Source organism: Phyllostomus discolor, chromosome 3 (assembly GCF_004126475.2).
Source record: "Phyllostomus discolor isolate MPI-MPIP mPhyDis1 chromosome 3, mPhyDis1.pri.v3, whole genome shotgun sequence".
NCBI classification, from domain to species: domain Eukaryota; kingdom Metazoa; phylum Chordata; class Mammalia; order Chiroptera; family Phyllostomidae; genus Phyllostomus; species Phyllostomus discolor.
In genome coordinates, this window is record NC_040905.2 from 185,798,224 (window position 1) to 185,814,145 (window position 15,922).

The 15,922-nt window shown below is 56.8% G+C and overlaps 1 protein-coding gene across 2 annotated transcripts in view; it reads left to right on the forward strand.

The window, feature by feature from the left end:
- Positions 1-933: 933 nt before the first annotated feature.
- The window catches only part of CCDC180 (coiled-coil domain containing 180), a 50,574-nt gene continuing 35,585 nt past the window's right edge, over positions 934-15,922 (forward strand). Inside the window, exons 1-11 of one of the 2 annotated variants that reach the window (XM_036021951.1) lie at positions 934-1,528; positions 2,189-2,279; positions 3,594-3,784; positions 6,583-6,671; positions 7,983-8,086; positions 9,161-9,286; positions 9,392-9,502; positions 9,621-9,716; positions 11,587-11,750; positions 13,053-13,172; positions 15,519-15,598. In XM_036021951.1, the coding sequence (XP_035877844.1) occupies positions 2,211-2,279; positions 3,594-3,784; positions 6,583-6,671; positions 7,983-8,086; positions 9,161-9,286; positions 9,392-9,502; positions 9,621-9,716; positions 11,587-11,750; positions 13,053-13,172; positions 15,519-15,598 (1,150 nt within the window). In that variant the 5' untranslated portion in view covers positions 934-1,528; positions 2,189-2,210. The remainder of the gene's footprint in view (positions 1,529-2,188; positions 2,280-3,593; positions 3,785-6,582; positions 6,672-7,982; positions 8,087-9,160; positions 9,287-9,391; positions 9,503-9,620; positions 9,717-11,586; positions 11,751-13,052; positions 13,173-15,518; positions 15,599-15,922) is intronic. The other variant, XM_028522689.2, reaches the window with a different exon arrangement.

Sequence of the window (15,922 nt, forward strand, 5' to 3'; positions counted from 1 at the left end):
GGGGGCTATGCCCCCAGGTGCGGCCCAAGGCCATGCCTTGGTTTCACCTCCTCGGGATGCTCCCCTGCCCAGCAGTCTTTCTTATCCACTCAGGAGGGGGACTCCAGATGGGGGGGGGGGGGTGTCTCTGACCGACAGGGTAGGGAAGGACCAGGGCACAGAATGGCAACACTTTATTTTCTCTTTTCAATGCAGCTTCTGACTTCCATTCGGAGAGTCCACTAAGAATCCCATCAGCAGCCCAGACTCCGCAAAGCCATCCAAGAGCACGTCATTGCCAACGAGACACCCAGGCGAAAATCCTGTGATCGATCACAGCGACTGCTATGGGGGCCGAGGGGAGAGTCAAAGAATGCACGTACAGCTGTCCCTAGTCCAGCCACTGGGACCCGAGGCTGGCAGCCCATTTGCCCACCTGGCCAGTGGGACGCCCCTGCAGTACCCACCCCTGGTGCAGGCAGGCGCCCTTGCACACAGAGATGCTGTGAAGACAGGAGGAGTAGCAGAAGCATCGCTTCCTGAGGACAGGCCCCTGCTGAGGGCAATCCTAGTGGAATACGGGTTAGTAAGGCACACCTGCCCTTCAGGGGGCACCTTCCACAGGTGCTCTGAACTCCTACATTCGGCAGCAGCCAGTGTGCAAGCACCCCCAGAGAGAGGAGAAGCGCCGGGGTGAGGAGGGTGATGTGGGGGGGTCAGGCTGAGTAGATGGGGCACTTGTCCCTGGGAGTGGACTGGGAGTGTGGGGTTGAGTGTGCGGAGGCAGGCAGAGGAGCAGCATGAGGGAGGGCGGGGGGCACAGAGGGAGAGTGGGCTGGAGCAGGGACAGTCAGGGTGGGAGCCAGAGGGGGCGCCTCTGTGGTCACCTAGGGTCTGGGGTTGGATTCGGTGGGGGCTGCAGAGCTGGGGAGGGCCTGTGAGCAGGACAGTGGGTAGGTGGGAGCTGTATTCAGGGGGTTAGGTGGCAGTGCCCGGCTGGGTGAACGGAGCTGGAAGAATCATCCCAATTAGCCTTTTTCTTATAAATCCATTCAAGCCCTGAGGCCTAAATGTTGAGCCCTGAAGCCTCTTCTAAACAGAATAAGGAGGTGATCTCTTTTGGAGATGCTTTCCTTTTTTCACTTACATCCAACACCACTCTGTGCTACTTCCCAGCAGGGGCTGGCTTTCACCAAAGTGAAGAAGATGGGATGGATTTTCTTGATCCTAGTTAAGGGCTCAGAGCCACATCTCCGGGTCTCTCACTAGTTTTGAGAACATTTGGTGCGCTGCCCTGGGCCCTCCAGACAGCCTTGGGGTACCCCCTGTGGAGAGGAGAAACTGGCTTGGAGCGAAGGGGTTGGCTAAGAGTTTCGCTACTCCACTCCGGGTGCAGCCGTTACTAAGGGCAACCCCCTCCCTCGGAAGAGAGGAAGTGAGGGCGGGACCGGCGGGGCTGCCCCTCCGCGTTGCCTTGGAGACGCACTGTGTCCTGAAGCCGGATGTGGGCAGGCCCTAGCTGACTTGGGTGGTGCTTTCTGAAATTGAGGTGAGGCTGCTCCCCCGGGCCCTGGCCCCCCCTCCACTTGGCCGGGCTCAGAAGGGGTGGATATCCAGGGCTTGCTCCCGCTCCTCGGTGGGCTGGGGCGGGAGAGGAGCCTGCTGGATCTCCTCAGCACATAGTAGGCGCCTAATCAGCATGGCTAGAGTCCCGCTGCTCCCTCCCTTAAGCCCCTCCCTGTGTCCACTTGGGTGCGGGGACTGAGTTCAATGCCGAGTGGGGGTTCAAGGTCGGTTTGAAATCCCAGCTGACACCTTGCGGGCGACGACTTTTCCCAAAAGAGCTCGGGAGAGGAGAGCATGAAACAATAATCATTTCTTATTCTTAACCCCGAAGTCCCTCTGGGATTTTCGTCCGGCGCGCCTGGCAGAGCCGGCTTTCTCTGCGAGTCCAGTCTTTGCCTGAAGTTTATCTTCCTGCTTCTTCGCACCCCCCCCCCCCCCGCCTTCTGTTTGTTTAAAAACCCTGAGGATGGAGAAGGGCCCACGATTTCTCCTAGGGCGGAGTGGTGGAGGACCAGTCCCGACCCACCTGTGGGGTCAGGTCTCCTGGAGGGAACTCACCCTCCCTCTCAACCTCCGGTCTTAACGAAAGCAAGTCCCTGAAGTCATTCTCCGAAGTGATTCTCCCACCGCTGCTTCCTGGCAGGGACGCCCAGCCAGCGGCCAAGATGTCCACAGCGGGGAAGGTGACCCGGGTTCCCAGCGGGAAGGTCTACCAGCAGATCTTCGAGGCCGAGGTAGACCCGTCCTTTTGCCGCCCCTCTTCCTGCTCCCCAAACTTCCCTCTGTTCCCCAAACTTCCCTCTCGTCCCCAAACTTCCCTCTCCTCCCCCCCAAACTTCCCTCCATCTGAATGAAGTCTTCCTTGCCTGGGAATCTAATGAAATAAGGACTTGGAAAATAGCTTTCATTTTAAAAATAACTCTTACTTGTTCTTAAGATGTAGGAATATAAAATTAGAATGTGTGTTGTTGAAAATTAGAAAATTTAAATTACAAGCTATAAATTACTCAGAAATAGCCAGAATTAACCATGGGATGTTCTGGGTCTTTTTCCTATGCATGAAAGCATTCCTAATTTTCCTGTTCAAAACCTGGGTCTGATTCCATCCTTGCATTTGGAAACCTGCTTTTCCCCACTAACAGAACCTCAGAGACCTTGCCAACGTCAGGGGCCGTTCACGCCCTTGGTGACATTCCGTGGCTGCCTGGTGGACGTAGGACTTCCTGTCCTGCATTCAAGGAACACCCTCTTGACAGCCACACAGGTGTTGGAGTTCTCTTGTCACCTGTGAAAAACTACACAGACAAAACGGTATCTTAAAAGAAATACACAGACTGGAACGTGTCCTTTGAAGTTCTGCACTGCTTATTTAGCAGGGATCTGCAGGCCCACTCTGAACCCTAGATAACTCTCTCTCTCGGTGGAAGCCTGGGAGAGGATGAAAGGACAGAGAGACCGAGCCAGTGAGTCCCTCACACGACCCGGCTCCCCGGGAGCCCCACCGCGTCCTTGATGTCGGCCCACTTTCTGTGTGTTTCTGAGAGCGCTCCTCGCTCCTGCCCCACTGGAAAGTTTGGTCACTTTTCTCTGCATTTAAAATTTTGACATCACACTGCATACTTTTTAAATAAGTTTTAATGTGTACTTTTCATTTGATGTGTTTTATGGTATATCATAAGCATCTTCCCGTGTCACAAACAGTTCTTTCTAAGTCTTGTTTTTAACAAATGCCTGATATTCCATTGAAGGGACCTGTGATGTCCCCTCAACCAATCCCCTGTTATTGGGGACGGTTCCACTTTTCCAGGTCCTCCTGATGATATAGAATGCTGGGGTGAACATCTTGGTCTTCATTAAAATCTCCTAAAAGACGTCTTCCTGGATGTGGCTGGATGGCTGTAATGGGGAGGGGAGAGCCCTCCTGTAGGAGGTGTGCCCTGCGAAGCACCTTCCTGCTGGCAGGTTTCCACCTGACCTTCTGAGACCGCACAGTCAGCCCGAGGGGGCTGGGGAGTCTGTGCGCTGACCCCGCCCCCCAACTGGATCAGGTGCAGCTGGTCCAGTCCCTGATGGCCTCCAGGAAGCAGAATGCAGAGCTTTCCCTGACCCCGAAGGATGGCAGCAAGCCCTTGATGAAGAAGGGGGACATTCCTGAAGGGGAGATGATGTCTTCTCGGCAGCGGAAGTGGGTGCGCAGCCTGCCCAACGACTGGGTCACAGAAAACCCTGTCCTCTACAGGTAGGTCCTGCCATCCAGGCCACACAGCTACACACGGGGGTGGCGGGGGGCGGACATCAGAGCCTTCAAAACCTCAAAAAGCTCAGGATGAAAGCTAGGTAGGAATAAAGTCCCAGGGAGTTAATAGCACCTACTTTGGAGGGTAGTTTGCTTCTCCTTCCCTTCTCCCAAGGGCCAGGCACCAGGCACTGCGATCCCACCCTCCCGGAATTTCAGGCCTCTACAGTAAATGAATAAGCCGTTCTCCCCAAGGATGGGAGGGTGGGGTGGTGGGGCAGGTGTCCGGAAAGCTGTCTGAGGAGGGGCCTCAGCTGAGATGGGAGGACAAGGGAAAGGAAGCGGGGGGCAAGGCTCTGAGGCAGAATGGGCTGGGTCTACTCCAGAAGGCTGGAGAAGCCAGTGGGCCTGGGGACAGGGAGGTGAGGCTAGGAGAGGCTTTCAGGCCTCAGTCGGTATTTTGGACATTACTAAAGTGAGCAGCTGGTTTGCATTGTTAAGGTTTTCAGGGTGCTGTGTGCAGAATCTGAGGAGCTGCACGAAGAGGCAGGGAGGAGGCCGCAGTGGGCTATGTTAGCTTGGTGGGGCTGTGAGAGGGAGAACAGGGCGACTTCAGGTATCCTTTGGAGGCAGAGCCCTTGGACCAGGTGATGGGCTACATTGCAGGAGAGATGCCCTGTGGGTCTCAGGTCTCTGGCCCGAGCGCCTGGGTGGGTGGCAGAGGTGCCATTTCCTGAGATGGAAACAGACGGAGTCGGAGCAGGGAGATCAGGAGTTCCTTCTGAACTTCCGACTTTAGGAGCTGAACTTAAGATTCCCGAGCATGCCATTTTAGCTCCCTGGGCTCCGACTCCTCAAGTGGGAAAAAAGGAAAGAAAAGGAAAGCCAAGGTTTCATCTTCTTCACGGGGCACTTGGAGAATGCAGCAAAAGCTGGGCTTCCCTTCTGCCCTTCAAGCTCTGCAAACGCTAGAGCCTCTCTGGCCTGGGACTCTGGGACAGGAACTGAGTCCTTCTCTACCGGCCATTGTTTTCCCTTTCACCCTCTTTGGAGCAGAGGTTGACCCAATGCTAGGTAAAGGTCTCTGCTCTGATCTGACCCTCAACTTTTCCCAGGGAAAGCGCCCCTGAGGCTTCTGACCCTCAGCACCCTTAACTGCCTACAGATGGGCAAACCCACTGGGGACTCGAGTCCAGACTGGAGGTCAGCATTCTGCAGCCCATGAGCTGATGCCTGATGCCGAGATGCAGAGGCACAGACAGCTGGGGCCTGTCCATGCTCCCCTCACCCCACCCCACTCAACCCCAGAGGTTGGCCTCATAGCCTGGCTGTGACTCTGGCTTCCTGCAACGATCCCAGGCCCCTCTCAGCTGATCTGTTCTCATGCAGGTCCGGGGTCTACCAATATCTCCCTGTGCATCTTGAGGGTCCCCCTGCCCCCCAGGGTTTAGCTTAGGACCATCCATCACCCTGATAACCAGATCCAGCATCAGTCAGGAGGTCCTGGCGCGCCCGCAGGACAGCGTTTTGGAAGGCACTTCTCGTGAAGGTCTTGGGCATTGTGCTGTGCTATGCGGGCTTCCTCAGACAGATAGACAAATCTGCCCCTGCCCTAGACACGGACCCAGGACACAGCCCCCGGGGCCTGTGACAGGAAGAGAGATGTGGTTGTAACCTGTTAGACCATGCCACCCTCCAAATAACTGGGGTCACTGACTCAGCACTGGCATCTCTCTAGGGTGCCATGTCCCCTTTCTGAAAACGTAGCCAGTCAAACCCAGTCTCCTTGTGTGTTCATTCCAGCAGGGTGGGGCCTCTAGGTGGGTGGAGAGCGGCTCCAGGGAAGGAGAGATCACCGCCAGTGTAACCCAAGTCCCCAAGTCCCCTGGCAAGTGGCGGAGAAGCCAGAGCCATCAGCAGCTGCCAGAGTCGGGGCCCTCGGGCTCCTGTGAGGCCACCTTAGTCCAGAGGCCTTTGGTTGACGAGACCGAAAGACCCGCCTCCGGAGGGCCAGCCTGGGCCCCGTGCCCTGCGGCCGGGCCCTGCAGTCTCCCTCACTGGGAGGCCTGTAGTGAGGGCTACGTGGGAAAGGCCCGGTAAGCGCTGCACCCGCAGGCACCCTGAGGAACGGCAGGCATCTCTGAGAATTGCGGCACTGCTGCGGTACTTGCACGGCAGATAGTGTGTTCAGGGATATGTATTCCTAAGCAAGGTCATGCTCTCCTACCCTGGTCCTCCCTGGAGTTAGTTTGTCCTGGAATCCCAGCTCTCTCTTCTTTCACCCAACCCCACGCACCACAGACTTAGGTGTTGCGTGTGTGGGTCTGGGAGTCTCAGCTCTATTTCACATGGTGACTTCCCTAAGACCCTTCTCCGATCCTGGACACGGGTTGCCCCCACCGCCTCATAGGATGGGCTGCTAAATGAGCCAATGAGGAACACGCTGAATGCTTAGCACGGGTCTGGCTTTCCCAGGCAGGTTGCGCCCCTTCTGGTCTTCAGTCTCCACGTGTGGACAGTGGTTCCTGCCCACCACTTGTGTGTGGTTGGCAGGCAGGTCAGAAGCAGGCTCTGGCGGGCAGGCCCCACACCTCCGTCCCAGGATGCCTGGCATGCACTGGCAGCAGATGCCCAGGCAGGTTGTAGGGAGACTGGCCCAGCCTCGGGACACTCTGAAATCAGTGGGCCCGGGCTGCGGGCTGCGGACAAAGTCCAGGGACCACCTGTAGACTCCCCGGTGTCAGGCTTCCCTAAGGGTGAGGGGGTTGGGGTTTTACTGTTCGTATCTGCTCCTGCCTCAGGGAAAAGCAAATTACCAAGAAGGAAAGAACGCAAGAGAGCGAGAGTACCATCGCTGCCCTGGAAGTCCGGAGCCTCATGGACACCATCGGTGACCTCCCCTGTGCCCTGTCCCTGGTGCTCTCCCCTGGGCCTTCTCCCCTTGGACTCTCCTCTGGGACCTATCACCTGGGCTGTCTCCGCCAAGCCTGCTCCCATTCTGTTTCTCCCTGAGGACTCCCCCTGAGCCTTCTCCCCTGGGCCTTCTCCACTGCTCCCTCGCCCCTGGATCCTCTCCCCTGCGTCCTCTCTCCAGGGTCCCCTCTCCTGGGAGCTTTTCCCCAGCCTTCTCCCAGTGCAGGGAGCTGGCAGAGGAGGGAGTGACCACCCCCACTCTAAATATTTTCTGATAAAAACAGTTCATAGAGGATGTTGCTGGCTTTACTGCGATTCCCCAACAGGATATCTGAACCCACCTTTTCTTCCTTCATGCCACAGTGTCCTAGTTGACTTTACCCCGTTATGGCGGCTTGTTTTCTTTATGATTGAGCAAGTAATATGCGCTCACTGTAGGAAAACAAAGGAAGGAGGTAGTCAGGCAGTGAGAACTCCCCCTCCACAATAGCACCCACTCTCCCCTTTAGAGTGCCCCCCCCCCATGAAATCACACATGTGGTGTCCAGCTTCCCGCCTGGGTTCTGGGGATGGCAGGGCGGAGGGAGACGTCCGGTGCTAGAGCAGGGGGCGCACATCCAAGTCCCTGCTCAGCCACCGACGGCCTTTGTTCTTTAACCGCCACGCCTGAGGGTCCCCACTTGCAAAACAAGACCAATGAGTAACTGAGTTAGAACAATGCCTGGTACTCGTGAAGTGCCGGGCAAATGTTGCTTGTTCTTATTTGTGTATTTCCCTTCTATAAACCCTTTTAAAAAACATAAATGGTCCCATTAAATACATACCATTCTGGAACTTCGTTATTTTAAAGCTTTATTCGCTTTTAGACAGAGGGAAGGGGGGGAGGGCAATATCCATGTGTGCGAGAGAGACGTCCATTGGTTTCCTCTTGCATGTCCCCAACCTGGGATCTGGCCCGCAGCCAGGCGTGGGCCCTGACCCCAAGGAATGGAACCGGTGACCTTTCGGTCTGTGGGATGACACCCAACCCACTGAGCCACACCAGTCAGGGCCCATTTTGGAACTTTTTGCCAGCATTTAACTGGGTAGGTGAGACTTCATTTCCTGCAGTACTTACGGGTCACCTTTGTCTCTTGTCTCCTTTTCCGTAAGACTGACACTGCTGGCCGGGCTCCGGGACCCGCCTCCTGAACCAGGGCACTTTCTGCCCTGCTGCCTTTTCCTGGGTGCTGTCCCCCGGCCTTGGGGCTCCGCATGCAGCCTCATTGCCTCTTTCGTTCTCCTCCAGTTCCTGAGCGGACCAGCACCGTCAGCCTTCAAGGAGACTACAAGAGGAAGGCCTTCGAGAGCGCTCTGGGGAGTTTTAAGGAGGAGGTTGCCGAGATTGGGATGGTGAGAACCCTTGCAGTTGCTCTCCTGCTGTCCCCGGGCTGTTCCAAAGGCAGGTTTGTCACGGCCCCGCCCGAGCTTTCCGCCTGCTCTCAGAGGTTCTCAGGGGCTCGCCTGGCTGCTGACAGAACCGTTGTAGCTGTGTTTGAGTGGCTCGTTGCAAGTGCTCATTCTAACACAGCACTGTAAGTCAGGTTCTGTTATTACTTCATCGTACAGGGGAGCCAAGGCAGTCTCATCTGATTTGGCACGTAAGGGGCCCAGAGGGGACCACTCCAGGTCTGATGTCATGGCCCAGCCTTCGGTGTCTCTGCTCGGTCCCACGCACGAGGGGCCACACGGCCTGACCCTCCACTGATGCTGCCTGTCCCTTAGGTGCTGCCCTCGCTTGGCTCCTGTGCCTCCTCAGAGACCTCATCCCCAGCCACACAGGGCCCAGAAGATTCCCTAAACAACACCCTTCTGGGCCCTTCTGGGTCCCCTCTGAGCCACAGATTTCGGTCTCCACTTTCTTCCCGAGGCTTCTCTGGGTCGTGTTATTCCCCTAGAGCAGCGGAGCTGGCTCTGCACCCCAAGTGTCGATACGGTGCTCCCCCAGGCAGCTCGTCACTCTCCTAACACACCCCAGCTGGACAGGAGCTCTGTCTCACCCATGAGTGCTGTGGCTTTGGTCAGCTACAGCCACATGACCTAACTGAGCCTTAGTCTCCTCATGTGCAGTTAACTGGGAATTCTGTATCAGCCGCTTCTTTAATGAACATTTGTTGAGCCCCAACCGTGGGCCTTGCCAAATGCCAGCACCCGCCTCACAGGCTGTGATGAGGACCCAGTGCGTCTGAGGACGAGGGCTCAGCTCAGCACAGAGCAGAGGGCCTGGCTCATGGCACGTGCCCCGCGTCGTGGCTGCCCCTGAGCTCTAGCTGTGAGCGGATGGGTGAATCTTAACTCTCAGGTCTAGGGAATGAGTATGACGTTTGAGACAGGACCACGGCTGGCACTGCCACATTAGGCGGGGAGGGGCTTCCTGCGGCCCCCGGGCTGCGGATGCCATCCCCTCGCCCTCCTGGCCCGCTCCAGGACATGGAGCCTCTGGTCCTGGAGCCAGGGGCGCTTCTCTTAAAAAAGCTGACTGGGTTCAAGGAAGACATCAACTGTCTCTTCCAAAAGATGGAAAACGACAACCTCGAAGACTACAATATCAAAGTAGGGGTCCCCTCGAGGGTCGGCCCGCCCCGCCCTGGCCCCTTCCCCTTCCCCTTCCCGCCCTGCCCTCTGTTCGCCCAGCCTGACCCAGGCTCCTCGGCACAGACCCTGTTGGACCTGTGGGACCAGGTGGCCGAGAAGTTCCTGCTCCAGAAGCAGGGCATTAAGGAGCTGGACGAGACGCTCTACTCGGTCGAGTTCTCTCGGGTGGACAGAGTGAGTGGGCCTCCCGGCGGGCTCCTGGGGGTTTCCACGCGTGCGAGGCGCCGTCTGTTTCCTTTTCATTCTCCGGGAGAAAAGACAGTCGCTAACCACGGCATCTGGTCGTTTCCAGCTGAAAAGCGTGCTGAAGAAGTATGTGGAGATCATACAGAAGACGTCCTACCTCATGCAGCCCGACGTGTACAGGCTGATGAACAAGGAAGCCATGGTGAGTAGGTTTCACGTGCAGGGGGCCAGCCCACGGAAGAGGGGGCCCGGGGCTCCGGGGGCCCCAGAGCCTGGCATCTCAGGAATGAAGGGCCTCACACAGGTGGCATTTCGAGGTGACTCAGGTTGGCCAGTTAGGTTCAGAGCCAGAGCCTTAGATAAGAATTTTCCACAGCAGTCTGTCTAAAGTGCATTGCGTACTTCCCTGCTGTCTTAACCCCGGCGCTCCTACCGCAGCGGCGTCGTTTTGAGCACTGGCGATTTTGCCAGCGCCTGCCGGGCCCTGTCTCAACCACCATGTGCGGTGCAAGAGGTGCTGCACTGGGAGGCATCGCCTGGAAGCTGTCGCCGTCCCAGAGTGGTCTGTGCCCTCGTGGGTAACCCCAGCCTGCTTTGTTGGTCTAGTTTTTCTGCCGGTTCTTGCCTCTCCTCCTGCCGGCCATCAGAGTCTGCGGCTGAACCGTGCCTGCCCCGAGCTCTGTCCCCAGTGCTTCCCGGTCCACACCCGGGCCTCCTCCAGCTGCTGCTGTTCTTGACACCCCACAAGTCAGTACGGTCTGACTTCTCCGCTGCACAGAAGGGCGCTTCTTTTGGCTACTCAGAGGCGCATTTGGCTTGCCTAAGTTTCCAGCTCCTGAGCAGAAAGCTGGGCAGCCAGATAATGCGGAGGGGGGTACGGCGTTCAGAACCACACAGGAGCTCAGCCCAGGTCTGTGCCTCAGGGTCCCGGACAAAGCACAGGCAGGGAGCGAGCACAGCCACCCCTCTCCCCTGCCCGGACACGGAAGCTCCTGAAACAACGCAGGCCCTCTCCCCGGAACTCCCTGTCCATAAAATGGGCACGGTAGCACTAAACCCCCAGTATTTGTTGGAAAGATGATAAAACAGGGTTCAGCAACAGCAGCTCTCATTTTGAGACAAGGAAGAGTTCCTAACTTATATCCGTTTGATCCATTAGGGGAGTCAGAGTTGGCAGTGTCCCGGTTTTGTTCCACTGACTGACTTTTCAATGTTTATTTCTCTCATTATAACAACTGGCATATTCTGCTTGCAGTATGCACATGTATCTCATTTAATTTCACAAATTCCCTGTGCTGTAAATATCTTCATATCACGGCCGCAGAATGGGAGGTTCAGGAGGTGCTGACCAGTGTCAGGAAGGACAGCTGTGTCAAACCTCAGGTTCCAGCCAGTGTCACAGCAGGCTCTGCCCACTGTGCTCAGCAGGCCCTCACCCCTGCCCCAGGGAAGTGCCTCGAGGGTGTTAGGACCTGTAGACATTTTTAGATGCTGTAGTCCCTGGGGGATGGGACAGGCCGCTCTCATTGAAGGCAGCTGGATGCCGAGTGGCTCAACGGTGACGCACAATGAGAATCCCCCTGCTGCCACGCTGAGGGTGCTGGGGAGTGAGCCCCTGGGAGAGCTGCTGGGGAGTGGCCCGGCTCTGGCCTCCTCTGGTTCTCGTCTCTGCCATGTGCGGCTTGTCCCTGGCAGTGTGAGCACTCTGCTTTTGGACAAATTTATTTAAAACAACACAAAAAAACAGTTAAACACTGAGAGCCCACTGGAGTGCATAACTCCACTGAACCAAAATCAGTGTCTGTAACGCACGGTCTGAGGTGCCTTTGGAGCAAGGTGGAGGCTCATGCGGTCGCTGTCCCTGGCTACGGAGCCCCAGGCATCTTCTGTGAGTGCCCAGGTGGCCCACAGCACTCCTCAGACACTGCACCACCTGCTTGGCCATGGCCGCACCGGGCCCCAGGACCTCCGCCCTCTCCAGCCTCCCACCACCCCCACCCAACCGGGCCCTGTTCTGACCTATGAGAGCCCGCCCACCCATCTAGAGCCTGCCTGCCTGCCTGTGACCACAGGACATGAACCACGCCCTGCTGGGCAACCGGAGGGCCATCGCGCAGCTGTCCGTGAACCTGATGGAGGCCACGCTGAAGCAGGAGCTTGAGAGCCGGCGCCGCTGGCAGGACCTGACCGACACCTGGAAGGCTCTCAAGAAGAGTGCCCTGGTGCAGGCCTTCAGGTCTGTGGCTGCCCACGCCACCCGCAGCCCCTCCGCCCCCAGCTCCCCTGGCTGCCCGGGGGGCAGCGGGGTGGCCTTCTCCCTCCCTCCATGTTGTCACTTGAAAGTGCTGTTGTTTTTCTGGTGGTAAAAGTAGTATGTGCTCATTTTTTTAAAAAAGTGAGAATAGAGCAAAAAAATATAGAAGCAATTAAAAATTACCACTAATCCTTCGCCACAGTGAGGAGCACAGCTGATATTTTGGTGTATTTTCTCCCAGGCTTTTTTAGACCCACATGGCACGTGTGGATTTCTGAGAGCAGGACAAGCTGCTGGGAAAGGCTGGCCTGGCTGTCTGCCCCATCACCTCTCTCACCGTTACACACGGCCCTGTGTCACTGGGCCCAAAACAAAGGCTGTTCCTCGGCTTTAGTACCTCCCTCCCTGCGGTGGGAAACTCCCCCCATGGGAGGGCAGGCGAAGAGAGGGCCCGTCTCCCTGCTTCTCTGCCAGGGGGTGCTTTGTTAATACTGACACGAGGGTCCTGGAGCTTTTGGCCAACCAGCAAGGCTTTCTTTTGCAAAGAAAACGACACCTTGGGCCCAGATGCCTGAGGGCACCAAAGCGTGTCTGTCCATCTGTGCTGTGGGTCTGCGCGTCTACACTTCCAGATGGAGAGCACAAGAATCTGACACTGAGGGTGAAGGAAAGTGTACTGAGACCTGGCACCACCTGTACTTTCCCTGTGACCTTGATCTAGCACTTGAACATATGGAGCCTTTCTCTGTGCAAAGCCAGTACCGTGGTGGACCGGTGATAGGGTTTCAGCGATGGTCAATGTGATGCTGCATGACACGTGTCAGGTCGGGGCCTGGGAGGTTGTTACGAATGCTGATAATCACCGACAGTGATGGCAGGAGCTGGCATTTCCTGGGCATTTCCCATGAGTCAGGCACGGTGCTAAGGGTGCTTGGCTTGCCACACCTTGCTGGGTCTCTGTCATCATTTGCTCCATTGTGGAAGAGGAAACAGATTCAGGGCGGGGGGAGTGACTTGCCAAAGGCCCCAGGGCTGGCAGGTGGCAGTCAGGACCCTCACCTGGAGCTGCGCTCTCAGTGCCAGAGCCTCGCTCTGCCCTTGTCCCTTCTCCCCCCACACCTTCCCTTCTTTTCTCAGTGTCCTGGAGGCCCAGGGTGGGAGGAGGGGCTGGGAGTGTGTAAGCGTGTTGGGGTTCTGGATGTTCTCACCACAGACCTCATCTCCTCTCTCCCGCCCACCTTGCCTCCCCTCTTCTCCATGGTGCCCACACGTCTGGACACCCAGTGAGTTCATGGCCAGTGAGAGGATCCAGGCTCCTCTGGCCATGAAGAAAGAGCTGGAGAGCCTGCTGAAGAACCAGAAGGCCCTGCAGAAAAAGCGGCTGAAGCACATCTGCACCATCTGGTACGGCGGGACGGGTCCCCGGGGAGGGGTGCCTCTGGGGGTCCGCAGGAGAGGCAGGCACGGTCCCCATCCCCAGCACTGACGTTTCTCCTGCGGTACCCTCCAGACCAGGCCACCGTCTCCTGGTTCTCTGGCCCTGGGCTGGCTGCCTGCGCCCACGTGATGGGCTGTTCCAGCCCCCAGGGCAACAAGAAAGAAGATTAGTGTGACTGGGCAACAAGAGAGTTTGGAAGGGGTCCATGGCAAAGGGTGAGGTGGGAGGACAGTGGTGGGGAGAAAGGGGCAGGTTAAGCAGACTGTCCTGAGGGCAGTGGGGGGCAATGTGGCTCCATCAGCTTGGCAGTTTGGAGGGTGAACTGGAGGGGCTGAGGCTGGAGACCAAGAGGTCAGTGAGGACACTGCTGCCATGAGACAGGGAGCCCGTGAGAGGCTGTGCACATCCCCCCGACCTGGGTCTGGCCAGTCCTGACCCCACAATAAGCTGTGTGGTGGGAGGTGCACTGAGTGTTCTAGACCCTGGAAGCCCACTGCCCAGCGAGCCCGTAGTGTCCACGCTCAGCAGCAGGATGGAGCCTGTGAGCTCCCACAGCCTGGAGACACTTAAAGTCTTCCCTGGCCCCTGCCACCCTGGTGATCTTGGGACTCCCCCGCACAGAGCCCAGGGTCTGCTAGGACGTGAATGACAGGGCCCCACATGGCCGCCCCCTTGGCTGGTGCCGCCCGCTCCACGTGCAGCCACATCCCCATGCAGGTGTGACATTAACAAGGTGGATAAAAACCTCAGTGCAAGGAAAAGTGCTTTTGTTGTTTTCCATAGCTCCACTCACTTCTGACCCCTAGCCCGTTTGTTAAACTGAGCGAAAGCCAATGCCAGGCACCCACGTCCCTGCTCTGTCTGCACCTCCCCCGCCCCTGTGCCCACAGGCAGCCCCTCTGCAGGTCCATGGGCAGTGCAGAGGGGCATGTTGCTAAGACTCCCGGGGCCCCAAGAGGGAGCTATATCCCAAGTCCAGGAGGAACCCCCATGGAGTTTCTCAGACCCAATAAGCATATGGGCATATAATTTAAAAACAATTTTTTTTATTACATTTGCACTTTGGAGTAGTGTGTGATGTACAGAAAAGTTACAAAGACAGCCCACAGAATTCCTGCGGGCCCCTCACTGGTCCCCCTGCTGTGTCATCTCAGGTTACCCCCCTCCACCGGGGATGTGTGTCACAGCTAAGGAATCACTTTGACGCCTTCCCTCCCGTTAACTAACCCCCCGACTTCTTCAGGTTTACCAGTTTTCCCACTGATGCCCGCTTTCCGTCCCAGGACCCAGCCCAGGGCACCTCATGGCACGCGGTGTGACGTGTGGGCTGGAGGCGGTGCAGGGTGCGCCCCTGTGCCTTCCTTTTGCTCGTTACTGCCCATGACCGTCCTGTGCTGGCATCATCGTTAATAGCAGACCCCCTTCCACTGTCAAAAGTGTCCTGGTTTGGACAACAAATCACATGGTCCCTTTAGCCAAATGCACCTTTTCATGTTATTAAACGACACCCCAAATGTAGTGGTTGAAAACAACAGCCATTTCTTGTTTCTCACGACTCTGTGGGTCTGTTAGGCCGTTCCTCTGGTCTGGGCTGGCCGGGCTGGGGAGGGATCGTCGAGGATGGCCTCACTCCCACATCCAGAGCCTCAGCTGCCGCTCTCTGCGCTTGCTCTCTTAGCCTCCAGGAGGCTTAGCCGGGCTTACAGGCATGGCAGGGTGGCACCAGATCTCCCCGCAACCAGGAAGGGCAGGGAACTGCTCAAGCCTTTCCCAGGCTCTGATGTGTCCCCTTTGCTAACGTCCCATTGGCTGAGCCCAGTGGAGAAGCAGACCCCACCTCCTCATGGGAGGGGCTAACGATATTTGGCCACTTCTGCGTCTGCCACACTTTTTAAAAGACTTCACAAGGGGATTCACTGTACTTTCTTTAGACAATTCTCTGTTGGTGGCTAAGGTGGTTTGCATTTTTTTCCTGTTTATAAACAGTAATGCTAAGCTATCAATTTAATGTATAACTTTGTATACATTTTATCTTGATATCTCAGATTAGGTTCCTAGAAGTCGCTGCTTTGGTCAAGCGATGTAAGCTGTCTGTCTTTTCCCGTTAGGGACATTCGCTTTTACTATCTAAGTGACCGGCTCGTTAGTGTGAATAGGCCTTCTCGCTGGGAGCGAGCTCAGCGCCTTGCTTCTTCAGCGTTTGCCCGGGCAGCACGCTCTACCTCCGGAGCGTGTTCCCGGGAGATGGAACCCATCGTGACACGGGAACGTTTATTCCGGCCTGGCTTACTTGTCACACCTTCCTTCCCCAGCAACCTTCTGCCCCCCAACTACAGCCAAGATCAGCTGGCTGAATGGTATTCTGCTTTCACGTCCCTGAATAAGCAGCTCGGTGAGTGAGGTTTGGGGGATTTCACTTGGGTCTCCCCAGAACTCTGTTCCAGTGGCAGCTTTGTAGCTTTTCCAGCTGGTGGGTCCATCATCTATCTGAAAGTTGGAAACTCAGGAGTGGGTGGCAGGTCCTTCCTCGGGGAGATGGGGTGAGGGGTGGAGGGAAGCGTAAGTCCTGAGAGCCCCTCTCGGACTGTGGAGGCCTGGCCTGCAGAGCCAGGATGGCGAGGATGATCTGGGTGAGCTCAGCGGCCCTGATTCAGGCACTTGACTGGGCAGAAGACACTGCCCTCCCTTCGTGAAGGGGAAACTCCTGTTTCTGATC